This window comes from Cydia strobilella, chromosome 1 (genome assembly GCF_947568885.1).
Source record: "Cydia strobilella chromosome 1, ilCydStro3.1, whole genome shotgun sequence".
Lineage (NCBI taxonomy): Eukaryota > Metazoa > Arthropoda > Insecta > Lepidoptera > Tortricidae > Cydia > Cydia strobilella.
The window spans coordinates 12,745,733-12,761,426 of NC_086041.1; the positions used below are offsets into that span (position 1 = coordinate 12,745,733).

Sequence of the window (15,694 nt, forward strand, 5' to 3'; positions counted from 1 at the left end):
ACTTGTAGCTTGACTACAATGACTGCTGCATCCAGTTATACCTTGACAATAATCAATCAATCGTGTCAATGTAGCAGCATTTTGGGTTTTTAAATTTTAATAGAAGCTTTGATAGCCATTCAATTTAGAAACGCAAAATGAGTACTACGATACAGACAGATTTCCTCTTATATGTTACAGGGATAACTATGGTTAGATAGAGGCCTAGTATAGATATAGGCCTAGTAGAGGACTATATATATATATGTCTGATTCTGAGTACAAGTATGAATTAATTTATACTTACAAGGACACTTCCCAAAGACGCGCTCACTTAGTGTTGATCGCTTGTGGATAGTATTGCGATCAAAGCACGTTTTACTATAATTTCAAGACATTATTATATTAGACAACAAATTTTCAATACAAAATTTGACAAACCGTGAATAACATTGCCGTGATAGTTCTAATTTTGAATTTTAGATTTTCTTTTTGACACCAAGACATCAAAGATAGCAGATAACGGAAGAGTTTTTTAGTCATGGTCATTATGGAAAAAAGCCATAAAAAAGCCGAATTTATATGATATAGTTGGTCAAACCAAATTGTCAGTAAATAAGAACAAAATAAACTATACTCATCCTTTTCTTTTGGATGCTAGTACTAGTGTAAGACAAAGATAGTATAATTCTCTCAGTCTTTGTTCGAAATGAGACAGTCCTTTGACAAACTATAGAAGCAAGTCACTTTGCTTATGGTATATAACGGTAATGGTATTATATGTATAACAGAGACCCAAATATTCGATATCTTTTTAAGCACTTCTAAATTTCACCGGTTAACCCGAGAGTGTTAAGAATGAAGATATAATACCTACCCACCGAAAACATTTTCATGTAAAATGTGCCAAGACCAAACCATAAGGGTCACTGCGGCTGTCAAAAAGTTATCAGATCTCTTGTAGAGCCAAGCTTCTAACTCTACAAGCCCTTACTTCGCAAACTCTACACCTTAGTCAAATTATGTGGCTTGGCCGTTTCGCTACCGTCACATAGACGTAAGGTGAAAAATTCATTCTTGTAGTAACGAAACTGCCAAGCCACCTACTTGGGTGGTTTACAAGTCAACATTTTGTTTGATATCTTTTAAACAAAAACTATTGACTTATAAACTGCTTAGTATGTGTAACTATTTAGCTTGGCACCGACTTCAAACGTATCAGTTTGCTAGCGCATATAAAAAGAGAATATTTTTTTTTCCCGTTGAAGTCGGTTTTTTTTTTAGATTAATTTTATATTGAAATCCACTCAATAGTTTAGGCGCTAGAAGTAAAAATATAATTTAATATTCGGCGTCCTCTCAAGGCGGCTGTTTTGATTTTTCTTCAATAAAACAAGTGTAAAATCGATTTTTTCTTCAATAAAACAAGTGTCCCTAATATTGCCAATCATTGACTACGCTGATGTGTGTGGCACTAACATTACACAAGCCTCTCTGTCCAAACTTGATCGTCTCCTTAACAATTGCATCAGATTCATCTTTAACCTCCGCAAATATGACCATGTCTCTGCTTTTCGCCGTAAACTCCATTGGCTCCCAATTCGTGAACGCCGGTCATTGCGAATTTTATGTACTCTGTATTCAATTTTGTTTGACCCAGCTGCACCCAATTATCTCAGATCTAAATTTGAGTTTATAACAGCCCGTCCTGGTTGTGTTCTTCGTGCTTCTCATACTCTGAAGCTGGCCATCCTCCCTCATCGGACTGGATTCTTGTCCAACTCATTCACCTGCCAAGCAGTTCGGCTGTGGAATGCTCTCCCTCTGCCTATCAGACAAGCTCAGAGCAAGCTTACATTCAAAAGCAAGTTGCGTAAGCATTTATTTGAGAACATTCGCGACTAAATGTCTACGTGATGTCTCACACTAGGTACATAATTATTAAATATATGTATGTTTATTTATATATATATTAAATTTGTATATATGTAGATATATTATTATTTTCTTTATGGATATTTGTGTAAATATAGTATCATAGTAGTCTGACTTTAAATATACATACCAAATTTCATAACTTTGGAAGAGATTTCGAGGTTAGGTTAGGTTAGGTTAGTAATCCACCCCCCGCGGGTTGCTCACCTTGTCGTGGTGGAGGGGCTTAGTAACCGTGGCTTGGTCACCCACGGTGAAGCGAAGAGGCAACCAGGGCCGGCCTGTTTGAGGCGCGGGCTGGTCCGAGGAGGACGCTCCAAGCGCCGAAGGTGGACCGTCGAGGAAGAGGAGTGTCGGTATTGCGGTAAGCCGTTCTCCCTATCCTCGGCGGCCGACCGAGGTGGGATCGCAGGGGAAGAGGAGTGATGGTATTTCGATGCGCCACTCTCCCTATCCCCTGCGAACTTGGCGGGGCCGTTCCGCTGTAGCGGCGTTGGTGGGGCTGCAGAGGAAGAGGAGTGTCGGTGTTACGATCTGCCGTTCTCCCTGTCCTCTGCAGCCGAGTTGTGGTTTTGCGGCAGAACCATAGACCTGATTTGCCGGGGAAATTCCTGGCGCCCGTGGCTTCCTTGTGGCGGGCTCGGGGGGGGGGGGGGGGGGGTCCGCTACAATACAGAATGGAAGCCGAGGAGGAAGGCTCGTCTTACCATCTGGCGCGCCTAGCGTTAAGGGCCTTCAGGCATTCGCGAAGGAGCCGCGCTCGTGGGCGGCTGCCGCCGGTGGGGTCGCGGATGACAAGCGCAAGTGTTCCTGTAACCCCACCAATAGGGCGGCGAGGCGGCATATGGGGATTTTTTCTAGTGGTTACACCGTGGGCCCCATTAGCCTAGACGGGAGTCCCACATAACCACTCGGGTCACCCCCCGTACCCGGGTGGTATGCGTAATGCATTTTTCCCTCCTAACAAAAAAAAAAGGTTAGTAATCCGATTGTACTATTAGGTATAGTACTTATTCTATGACAATAGTGTAAGCAAATTTCAGCCACGATTGAATCGCACCTATTTAGAATATCGTGTAAATGTATTTTTTCTGTATGTAGTATAATTTTAGAAAAACACTAGTATTTACAATTTATCTTTATTTCATTAAAGGGTAGCCTCCTTTTTGGGGCAGCATGGGCTCTTACATCTTGACAATTTTGAAGGAGATTTATCTTGCTTCGTAAAGTATTTGCGGTAAACTGTGGGGCCACAGGAGAGACAACTGACGGCTAAAATGAATGACAAAAACGAGATGCAGGACATTATCTCCTTGCCTTCTTCAAACACTTGAGGAATTCTTTTTCTGGGAAAGTGAAAGAGGATAGGCAAGCCAAAAGCGATGCGATTGCCAATATTGTTAATGACACGGAGACACAAACCATCTTCTAAATCTGCAAGATAAAACAGATGGGGTTTAATCATGGCCGAATACAGGCTCGAGGTTTGTTTGAATTGACCGGTGTGTTCGAATCTTGTAAGTATCTTGATGCTGCTGTGTTCTTTTGATGATTCCGTAACTTTGTTTAGACTAGTTAGGAGATGAACATATCAAAAGTCCCCGGCCGTAACCAACCCTGGTGCCGGGGGGGGGGGGGGGGATGTATGAAGGTTTGAAATTTTTCGGTTTTTCACTTATATCTTGGAAACTGCGTCTTAGCGACATGACTACTTAAACAAAACGAAAGCTGATTAAATTTGCTACAAGTTTAATTCAGTCAAATTTTTCGATATCTTGAATAGTTTTCGGGATATTCTCTATTGAAAGTTTTTTAGGGGCTCTAAATTATATCTTGATATCTACATCAATAAAGCTACTAGGCCATGTTTGGTATCGTTTTCGTATAAATTGGGAGTGCCAAATTCGTTTATGGTATTACATTGACACCATTCCGAAGTAAAAACATATAAATTTTAAACAAATACCTTTTTTTTAACTCCTCTTCACACTTAAACCGCTAAACCGATTTAGTTGAAATTTGGTACAGAGATGTTTTAAGTCCCGAGACAGGACATAAGATAGTTTCTATCTCAAAAATCATACTATGAAGGTGTGAAACGCCTTCGCCAAAGTTGAATTCCTGAGCTTAAAACTGTGTCATCATTTTCAACTAAATCAAACATGTAGACCATCCCAAATATTATTTAAATCAGTTCAGCGGTTATTGATTCCTCATACAAACTTCCACCCCACTTATACTGTGCCGGGTGTGCGGTATATACCGTGCCGGGACTCAAACTATCTCTATAGGTACCAAATTTCAACAAAATCCGTTTAGTGGTTTAAGCGTGAAGAGGAGTTAAAAAAAGCATTTTTTTAAATTTTGTTCTTACTTAGGAATGGTGTCAATGTTGATACCATAAATGAATTCAGCACCCCCGATTTATACGAGAACGATACCAAACCCGGCCTAGCAGCTTCATTGATGTAGATAATCAAGATAAAAATGAGAGCCCTAAATAAACCTTCAAGAGCGGATATCTCAAAAACTATACAAGATATCGAAAAACTTGACTGAATAAAACTTGGAACAAATTAAATCACTTTTCACTGTATAAGTGGCCATGTCGCTCAGACGCATAGTTTCCGAGATATAATCGAAAAACCGAAAAATGGTACCTTCAAACCCCCCTCTCCCCTCCCCGGCCACCAGTGGGCCAGTCATCTTAAGCCTAAAAAGGGGGTCAACCTCGAAATGAGGGATAATAAGCTGGAAACTCGTATACACCTTCGTTATGACGTAACTATCTCTTCACCTCGGAATGAAAGATAATAAGCTGGAAACTCGTATATACCTTCGTTATGACGTATTAAAGGTTCTCTTAAAAATCGACGCATAGATCGTGTGCGCGTCAGAAGTTATTCAAGGTCAAATGTCTTACAAATCGGTTTTTTGCGGATATCAAAATTTTTATAGCTCCGATGTTATTTACATGTAGGAAAAAGTTGTAGAGCATACAATTTACGACAAGTTAGGTACCAAATATGTTTTCATGAGATGAGACGTTTTCAAGATATAGGGTACAGAAAGCGTAGTGATCAGACATACGTACTATGAGGCAAGGTCAATCGTGAATATCGGCGAATAATACCCAATAATATTGAAATAAAACTATGAAAACGGATTATATCGCGTATATTGAATTTATAATACATCCCGACGTTTCGAACTCTTTACAGCGTTCGTGGTCAACAGGTCACCCGTTGACCATCATTCATGAGTAACTATCGCGGTAACCGAAGACAATATTACCCAATAATATTGTCTATAAAGTTATTTAATCATCTTTTATTGATCATATACAGCTTTTAAAAGTTGTATGTCCTGTAGAAAATAAGTAACCGCTTGTGTCCAGGTAAATATACGTACGTACGGCATACTTATAGGTTACAGGTTATTATTAAAATCGATCGTACACTGAGTTCATATGGCCATCTAAGGTTCCCATCAACAGATCAGCTCAGTTATTACATTGTCATCGGTCTTTAATAATGTATGCCAAATTTTAGGTCAATCTGAAACCAATAAGTAGCCGAGAAATGGTGGGCAAATTTTGTAGCCAAGTTTCATATATCGGGGTACAACATCGGGAGTTAAAATCTTGTGAAAACATTTTTTTTGTATTATTATTACTTAAAATGTACCTCTTTCCTGTAGAAATACCTAAAGTTATAGCTATAAAGCTTAATTTTCTGATTAAACCTGTATAAAGGGGTACCCTTTTTATATTAAACTATGTCATAAAATCATTACATATATGCACACAAGCTGTTAACTAATGTCCACAGGAGGGGCAACTTTTGGTTTAAAATCTATGTATGACCCACAAGTGTCATTTTAACGATTTAAAAACTTTATAGATTACCAGCTAACCTTGCGTCATAGTGCGTTTGGCTGGCCGCTGCGCCTTCTATGCCGTATATGTTGAAAACGGCTAATCGCATGAAAGAAAATTTGGTACCTAATTGTCGCAAATTTTAGGCTCTACAATTCGCTTTCCTACATGTAAATAACATCGGAGCTATAGACATTTTGATATCCGCGAAAAACCGATTTGTATGACATATGACCTTGAATAACTTCTGACGCGCACACGATCTATGCGTCGATTTTTAAGAGAACCTTTAATACGTCATAACGAAGGAGTATACGAGTTTCTAGCTTAATATCTCTCATTCCGAGGTGAAACCCTTAATTTAACTGGGCCACAGAGTTACGAGCGGGGACTGTTGATATGCTCACCTCCTAACTAACAAAAATTGTGTTGCATTTCGTACGTCGTGACGTCACTATTGCTGAGAAGCTGTTTGGATGTATGGATAACAAGGAAATTGTTATTTTGTCGGTGACATATTGGGTTTATGTATATAGTTGGTGTACTTGGTGTACAAGATTTTTAAATAAAATTTTGTATGTTTAAAAAAACTTAGTTTGAAACTTTGAGGTATTTATTGTGATAATTTGCTCTTTTTCTATCTACTTAACTAGATTTAGTTAAAATTCAAGATGCGTCAACAGTCCTATAATATAAAAAAAATATTCGTACCGACAACTTCTGGGTTTCGCCGGCTTTCTCGAAGTAGCTTGCTGAATATAACTTGCAAGTTACTCGGAAGCAATTTAACGTTTTATCTACTCTTCATTCATCATCAATGCATAATATTGCGCTTTTATATAAACACAATAATTTTAATTTACAGAGAATGCCCTCATGGCAAATTACAGTTTTGACATAAGGTAACTGAAGTTTCATAAACTGTATTTCCTTTTTAAATAAATAATTATACAGAGGTTAAAAGTTAAAAGTGACTTCTCAAAAATCGACTAATATACGATTCAACCTTTTAAAATGAGATTAAAAGTAAATTTAAATTTATTATGCAAATATACATAGATTTATTGCCTCACCATACAATACAAAGTTTCCATTTTTTTTCTTTGAAATAATCGGCTCGGCATTCGGCGAATCCTTGCATTTCTGGTCGTACCATTAGGTAAACGTGTAGGCATAAGATTAAAAGACTATCTGATAGAGTTCCCTTGAAGCTGGCCTTCTTGTCCTTGGCTGGCAATATGGTGACAAATGTCAGTAGATTCTGATTTGTTTCCGTCACTGATGTCAAAATATTTCTTTAGAATAATCTTTAATTTTTACGTTTAATTTGCATTTAGTGCAATTTAATTCATGTACTTATAATGAGGTTGTGTGTATTAGTACTTTTGGCGACTTCAGTGTGGACATTGCCGCAGGATAAAGTACTACAACAGCGTCTACCTAGTCAGGTAGTACTACGTTAGCGTAATATCCATTTTTACGATCTAATTCTAAATATATAAGTATGTATTTATCTATATAAGTATGTATATCGTCGCCTAGCACCCATAAGAAAAGCTTTGCTTAGTTTGGGGCTAGGTTGATCTATGTAAGATGTCCCCTAATTAAAGAAAAAAAATGCTAGATGAAGTTTTAATTCATTCACCTAGACGGTTAACGGTCAATCCATTAACGGTTTCGGAGAAATCATAAATTTTGTGTGAATAAGCCGTGTTAACCTAACTTTTATAACTTGATTGTTTCAAAAAACATGGATGTAAATCTAGTACCTAGATCAGAATCTAACCAAAGTTAACTACTGTTCTGATGGTTGTCAATATATTTATTCAAATTTCTATAATTTCTCCGAAACTATTAGTTTTTGCTGTGAATATACATAGGGGTCCTCTTAAGTTCCTCTATGATTTGATTTGGCATCATTTGATCCGTAGTCCGTACTGAACCTTGTATAAAGGACTGACCTAAAACTAAGTAAATACTTAAGTACCATCGCACCAAAAGAGTATTTTGAGAGTAATACTCCTTATTAGCGGCGGTCTACTTATTTTACAAAATTTTATTTATTTTTACCTGTCCCGTTGTCTGTATGTAATCCAATTTTGCAAGCTAAGTGTAAATAATGCCATTATTTGATTGAACTGAAACTTCACATTTCACATATTTATGTAAGTTTGATGACAATGCAATAATGTTGTGGTACCATCGAGCTGATCATATGATCGAGACCTGAGGGCCTACCGCCAACCACGTACGACGTGTTGCCTCTCTGACGCACTTGTAAATTCGTACGTAAGTGTGACAGGGAGGCAACACATCAAACGTGGTTCGCGGTAGGCCCTCTGATATGATCGGTGACCATAGGAACTCTGTGATAAAACATCGCAGCTTCATTGTGTTTTGGTTTGTTAGAATTGTCTCAATGAGTACCTATTAGTTGACTGTTGAAAGAAAAGTACAGTTGGGGATAAAAGCTTGCTTTATTTTGATTAAAAAAACAAACCATCTTATATTTATAACCCTAGTTGTTGTCAGTCGAGTAACCGCTATTCATCCCGCTTCTCTGCATTAAATTTCTCTAAGGCCCGATCCATAAATGCAAATGTTCTTTATTTTATTTTATTTTATGATCTTGCCTCGTCTAATCTAGGTGCAGCGTTTATTATTGTCCTACTGCTGCCGTTCTATATGTCGAGCTTAAGTAATAGCACATTACTACAAAAGCCGGATAATAGGGAAAAGCAGCCAAATAGAAAGGGCCGAGCGAAGCGAGGCCAGTATATGCGAAATGTATAGTGCTCTTCTTAAATGAAATCGCGGAAAAACAGCCTAAAATCAACAATAGCGTAAAATTCCAATATCGCAGCCTATCTGCACACTACCTACGCATTATTTCAACGTACGAGTACACGTTTGAGTACGTTTTTGTCTTTGACAAAGGTACCAAGACTACCAAGTCAAGAACGCCCACATGAGACGTCAGGACGTGACTGCGCCAAGACCAAGTGTGCGTCCAGCATCGCACAGAAAGCGGCGGCGGAAGCTAAGGCTGCGCAAGCGGCTCAAAACGCGGCAGGCGCGCAGGCTGCGCACATGGTGAGCGAGACTCAATTTATATTGTTTTCTCAGTTTATATTGTCAACAACGATTTAATTACTTATACTGGTAATAAATTGGAATAAGGTCTCAACCCCTTTATTATATTTTGCAATAGTTTAGGTTGATGAAATAATAGTTATTTGTTATACAAGGGTGCAAAGTTGTATTTTACCCGCGAGTGTGGAATTGAACACGAGCAAGCGAGTGTTTCAACACACGAGAAGTAAAATACATTTGCACCCGTGTGTAACACAAAACTTTTCCCCTCACTATAGCGAGGAAAGTGCAACATCCACAGGCGTAGATCATCTTCATCACTGGAATCACTAATTTTTTTACGATAATACGATATTATAACAGAAAACTCTGGAAGTTGTGTATTTTTACGTGTCGGAGTCGGTGAGAAATTTTTTGTTAACAATGTTGACATTTCTGACGAAGCGTTTTGAAATTGCTTCGACTCAACTTGTGCGTTCAGAATTACATTCAACATCATTTAAAAAAATAAATGTTTCTTATAGAATTTAAGGTTTATGACTTAAAATCATTAAATAAAGCTTAATTTGGTATTTTTTATTAAATGTTCAAACCATTTATTTATGATAATTAATATCGAACGAACCATTATTATGAGCGTTTTACGTTTTGTTATCTGTTAAAAGCTACTTAAACACGCTCAATCCAGGGTCAAATTACTTTCCCCACTAGTGGATAAAATGCGTTTTTCCCCGCTTATTTTAAAGGATAAAAGACGGCTTTCCGAGCTAGTGAGGGGAAAATGATATTTTATTTAAAAAAGTTTGCTGGCCGGTTATCTGAAAGTAATTTTAATACTAAATGGTAGAACTTAGGTCGTGTACGAGCTGAGGATAATTATAGCCAGGTGCAACGCGCATTGCGCACTTGCTGCCTTTACAAAAGTGGGTGCGCAGGGCTCTGCGACGGCATTTCTACCACTGGTTAGCCCTTATACCGTCTTGTGTAACCTGAAAATGTTGTAGAATCGAGGTTACGATAACACTCTTTACTTAAGCAGTGGCATCAATTTAGGCAGCTGAAACATCAGGTTCGACCTCGAAAATCCCTCATTAAAAATGCAAAAATCGGTTGCTGGAAACTAAAACTTTACCTTCATAATAACCGTTTCAGTGGAAAACTTACCCAGTAAACTTGTACCTACTTCGATTTCACGAGCACGAACTTTCAAAAAACCACCAAAATCAAACGCTAAGATTTGTGTACGAGCAATGTTTCATAATAACGCATTAAAAATGCTGGAAGGAACGCGAATTACTCTCTTTGTATAAATTATCGGGGGACATTTTCCTGGAAATTATTGTTAGTGCGAAAATAAAATGTTATTTTCTGGTCTTAGTCGGCCAGGAACGTGGTACGCCGTACGACGCTGTAGGTAAATAGTTAAATACGCTAAAAATCTTCCATTATTCCAAGAACTATGACGCCATTTGAGTTGTTCAAATTAAAAATATGGGTAAGTGTCGTTTCAGGTGAAAACTCAACTAGCGGAAAAGGCTCTACAAGCAGCGAAAGCGGCGGAGGCTGCGCTCGCGGGCAAGCAGGCAGTTGTTGAGCAGCTGCAGCAGGAGGTCCGGGAGACGGAAGCAGTGGTGGCGCAGAACCTGCAGGCAGTGCATCAGCAGCAGGGCACGGTGGCCGCCGCTTGCCAGCTCGCGCAGCAGGCTAATGCTCAGGTAACCTCCACTAATCTCCACCAAAAATACATTTGGCTGAGTATAATATTTATACAGAGAGCTATGTAACGTTTACCTTTCAACGGACCTGATTTTAAGAAATGGACTATTTCAGCTTCAAGTTCACTTGGTAGTCCTACAGATACTGCGCGCACAGAGGGTTCCATACATTACACAATTTAAACAATGTATTTTTATGTGAAACGTGAGTGAAAGGTAAATTGCGGTTTACGATTTATGACGTATTAAAAAAAACAACGTACTAGATACCGTTCAAACCAATTTTCGGTGGAAGTTTGCATGGTAATGTACATCATATATTTTTTATAGTTTTATCATTCTCTTATTTTAAAAGTTAGTTTAGGGGAAGGGGGGACACACATTTTACCACTTTGGAAGAGTCTCTCGCGCTAACTATTGAGTTGAGAAAAAAATGATATTAGAAACTTCAATATCATTTTTGAAGAACTATCCATAGATACCCCACACGTATGGGTTTGATGAAAAAAAAAATTGAGTTTCAGTTCTAAGTATGGGGAGCCCCCAAAATTTATTGTTTTTTTCTATTTTTGAGTGAAAAATCTTAATGCGGTTCACAGAATACATCTACTTACCAAGTTTCAACAGTATAGTTCTTATAGTTTCGGAAAAAAGTGGCTGTGACATACGGACGGACGGACAGACAGACAGACAGACAGACAGGCAGACAGACAAACAGACAGACAGACAGACATGACGAATCCATAAGGGTTCCGTTTTTTGCCATTCGGCTACGGAACCCTAAAAATACAAGAAAATTATGTTATAATTTAATTAATTAATTTAATAATTAGGTAATTTTCCCTTACAATTTATATTGTGTTCTATAAAAGATAACAGAAGATATTAAACCTAATCAAAAATTTTTACTTTGCGTCTTTACTAATGTGGTAAGTTAATAATATGATATCAATCGTTTATATCTACAGCACAAATTAATGATGCAAGCCGTCAATGTAGCAGCCCAATTGGTAAAAGCCGCTAACTGTGTACTAGAAAAGACTAAGATTGGTCTACAGGAGAAGTCTAGAAATCTTGCTGAAGCACGAGCGAGGTTATCCCACTTACAGCACAAGCTGCAGTGCGCGTGCGCGGACTGTGCGGCGACCAAACAGGCTGCGCACGCCGCCTGCGAGGCCGCGCGGGCCGCCTGCGGCAACGCCAGGAGAAAGAGACGTAGGAGTATTCAAAATGCACTAGCTTTAAGAGTTACAAAAAAATATAACTAGTGGTTAAAAAAATTGACTTATTTATAAAAATAATACGCTAATATAGCGTGGAAAGACTGCCTGATAAATGGTCAAACTTTAAAAACAAACTGATCTACTGTCCACTCAAAGTTGGCTGATAGGTTTAATATTAGGATCCACACCATACTTGAGGAGTTACAATTATCCACATCTTTAACAGTCGTTTATGAATGCTGAATATTATGTTGATATTTTGTGAGTATATAATAATACTTTTAGAACAATTAATTTACTATAATTTTGCTAGGTCCAGTGTTAAGATGTAACCTTTTAGTGTTTTAATAATAAAATAGTGTTCACAAAACTTTGTTTTAATTTTAATTTACTTTAGATGAAGTAAGCATAAATTAGCTATTTAAGGTTGTGTGAAGCTGAAAAATTGGAGATAAAAGTTGAGATGTACCGACTAGTCGGGAGAGCCCCCACCCGGCCCCATTTGTATCAGCGTCGGCATACCTAGTCTGACATTGCTATACGGCCACATCTCAAAATGTATGCTCATTGGAAACTTAACTTTATTATTTCTAATTAAGATTGAATCTCCAATGATCATAAATTTTGAGATGTGGCCGTATAGCAGGCAGCGGACGAATAATTGTTTAAGTTTAGGTTCTAAATCAAGTTTGGTATCATTTTCAACTAAATCAAAGATCTAGGTAGACGGAGATTTCATATAAATGAGTTCAGCGGTTATTGATTCCCCATACAAACCTGCCTTTTCACTTTTAAGGAGAATTTTTTTGGATAAAAACAATCCGATCCATATCGTATTTCGGGACTTACCGGTCAATTCTAACAACGTGATAATTACTAATAGATACGAGACCAATACGAGATCTAAATGATCTAATAGATACGTTATAGTTTAGTTCTCAACTCTTTTGCAGTTCGTTCCGAGAAACCAATTGTCATTTCACGCTACAATTATTGTGACGTTTTGGGATATCTATTAGATATCCATTGGATGTCTAGAAGATCTTGAACGATCAAGAGGACATTCGGAATCGCTAAAATGTCAAATTTGACATGACATTCTTAATTATCTCGTTATCTTTTCTGTTTCATATCTAGTGGATATCTAGTTGATATCTAGATCATTGTTCGAATTGGCCCGTCAGTCTTTATACCAAATTTTATCTACCTAAATCGGTTCAGCGGTTATTGACTCCCCATACAAATTTCCATCTCCCTTTTCACGCCTTTATGATTTTTGAGAAAAAAACTATCCTAAGTATGTACTTATAATTAATACAAAACTTCGACCTCATGCAGTCAGGCCTTAACATGCACCCCTGTCTCGCTCGTTTTTTAGGGTTCCGTACCAAAAAGGTACAAAAGGAACCCTTATGGTGCGACTCTGTCCGTTCGTCCGTCCGTCCGTTCGTCTGTCTGCCACATTGCCAAACATCTCGAGAACTACTTGAGCTAGTGTTATTCTTTATTTTATTTTTATTAAGTATAGAAAATGCCCAATATAAAGACGGGGCAAAATTTCAGTCTAAGTTAGTAGGTCAAGTGGGATATCATTTGAAAGAACTCAAATTTAACATATCAAAACAAATTTTTTTTCGTAGTTTTTTCCATATTATTTATGGACATTAACATCAATAGTCATAATTTTTGTTAACTATAACCTGTATAACGCTAAATAGTTCTAATATTAAATATCTATAATATAAAACACTATAATCACAAAAGTTATACATAATATTGATGACTATTACATTCAAAGGTCTATCAATAATTATACAGATATATTTTAAAGCATAATAATTATATTTTAACGTACCTACTAATTGTTGTTACTACTGAAAAAGTCGTTAGGTCAGAACTACAATCCTTACATAACCGAACTTCTATCAGAATAGTGGGTTAGGTTACATTTTTTATTTTATTTGGGGTCACCAACAGGCAATAAAAAAATAATCTGTAGCTTACATAACATTGAGGTTCGATGTCTGTCCAATTATAGGTAACCACAGCTTAGGTATACCATTATCTTAGGATATTTTAGAACTGCGATCCTTGAACCGAACCGCTACCAGAAAAATGGGTTAGGTTAGGTTAGAACTACGACCCTTACAGAACCGAACTGCTATCAGAAAAGTGGGTTAGTTTAGGTCAGAACTGCGACCCTTACAGAACCTAAATGCTACTAGAAAAGTAGGTTAGGTTAGGTAACTAATCACGTGACTACCTATCATTATAACCTGCGAAAAAAGACCTTAGAACAATAATTATTATAAGCAAGTTTATTGCCTTCAACATTATGTATTTATACCATCTGAGCTTGAATAGTATGATGACTAACAAATTTTATACCTTAAATCATTTTACGGTTTAGACTCACTTGTTTTAGTCACTCGCGCGACATGTTTCGGAGAGCCTAGGGTTCCTTTCTCAAGCAATAATAGTGCGAGCAGCGTTCACGACGACCGTGTATTGCGTACTGCCGCAATACACGGTCAAACACACGGTCAATACACGGTGGTGTAATCATTTTGCGTGTCTAAACCGTAAAATGATTTAATGTTAGTATGTCTCACAACAGTTTAAATTCGATTAATTTTATACCTAACAATAATGATGACCTGCAATAATCGGAACTGCAAATTATATTGTTTAATTTTATGACTATTGACAATATGACTAATAGCGCTGGTAACCCAAGAAAATTAAAGAAATCTGAAAAAAGGTACCTTCACACCCCCCCCCCCCTACACCCTTAGCTAACCCCCCACCCCCGAGGAATTTTCATGAGCCGTGGCAAAATGCCGGATTAACGCGAGGAAGATATGAATAATAAAAATTATGATGGAAAACATTATGGAATGAAAAAATCGGAAATAAAAATTTATGGGAATCAATAGAGACCCAAGCTAAACAAATATGCAGTTTAATTATTTCGTCCGGGTGGAATTGGTACGCACTTGAAAATTGATATTTTTAAGCAAACGATATAACAAAGTATGAACGGTGAATTTTAAATAGTAATGTATTTAGCTTTTAAATATGTATAAATAAATAAATAAATCTCAGCTATGTAAATAATTACGAGTATTTTTTCGTAATGGACCCCATCATATTCTGCACAACACTTTTGTCGACATTCTTGGCTTGTCAATCCCATGTAGATCGCAACGAATTGATATCCTGGACAATTTGACTAGTCATGTTTATTTTTCTTTTATGACTGCCCAGTAGTTCTCGATAGATCGATATTGGGGACAATTCGGAGGATTTATCTCGCGGGGTAAGTAATCTACCTGATTATAAGTATACCATGCCAAAACTTTTTTTGAGTAGTGGCAGCTGGCTAAATCAGGCCAATATTTCACGCGACTGTTATCGGTTTTTAATAAATGGCAAAACTCTTTTCTCTAAGCACTCTTTAATGTCCGACTTCATTGTTGATGATTTAATAAAACTTTTCGTCTTAAGGCCGCAAATTCAAAATCCTTGCCATATCATATATTTTTTTGCGAACTTGTCAAGTTTCACGAACTTATATTTTTCGGGTACATTTTCTCTACTATCGGCCATATAAAACTTCGAACCGAGTAGTTAATTAAAATCGAGTTTTACATACGTCTCGTCGTCCAACAACAAGTAACCTTCGAATTTTGTCAAAACTCGGTCGCACAATAGTCGAAGATCGTGTTTTAGCTTGTTGGTTCTATTTAACGGTCCAATTTGAATTTTTAATTGCTCGATAGCTCTTAATAGCCACCTCTGAGGCGAATTATCTTTACAGTACTTCGACATTCTATGAATTTTCGTGATAAATCGTAATCAGGCAGTCCTGG

The 15,694-nt window shown here is 37.4% G+C and overlaps 1 protein-coding gene and 1 long non-coding RNA gene across 2 annotated transcripts in view; one reads left to right on the plus strand and one right to left on the minus strand.

The window, feature by feature from the left end:
- The window catches only part of LOC134746679 (uncharacterized), a 368,384-nt gene that overhangs the window by 277,239 nt on the left and 75,451 nt on the right, over positions 1–15,694 (minus strand). The gene's annotated exons all lie outside the window — the stretch shown is intronic.
- LOC134747820 (uncharacterized) lies at positions 7,542–11,867 on the plus strand. Its single transcript, XM_063682461.1, has 4 exons — positions 7,542–7,547; positions 8,729–8,884; positions 10,396–10,599; positions 11,568–11,867. Exons 1-4 carry the CDS (start codon positions 7,542–7,544, stop codon positions 11,865–11,867), a joined length of 666 nt encoding a protein of 221 aa, XP_063538531.1.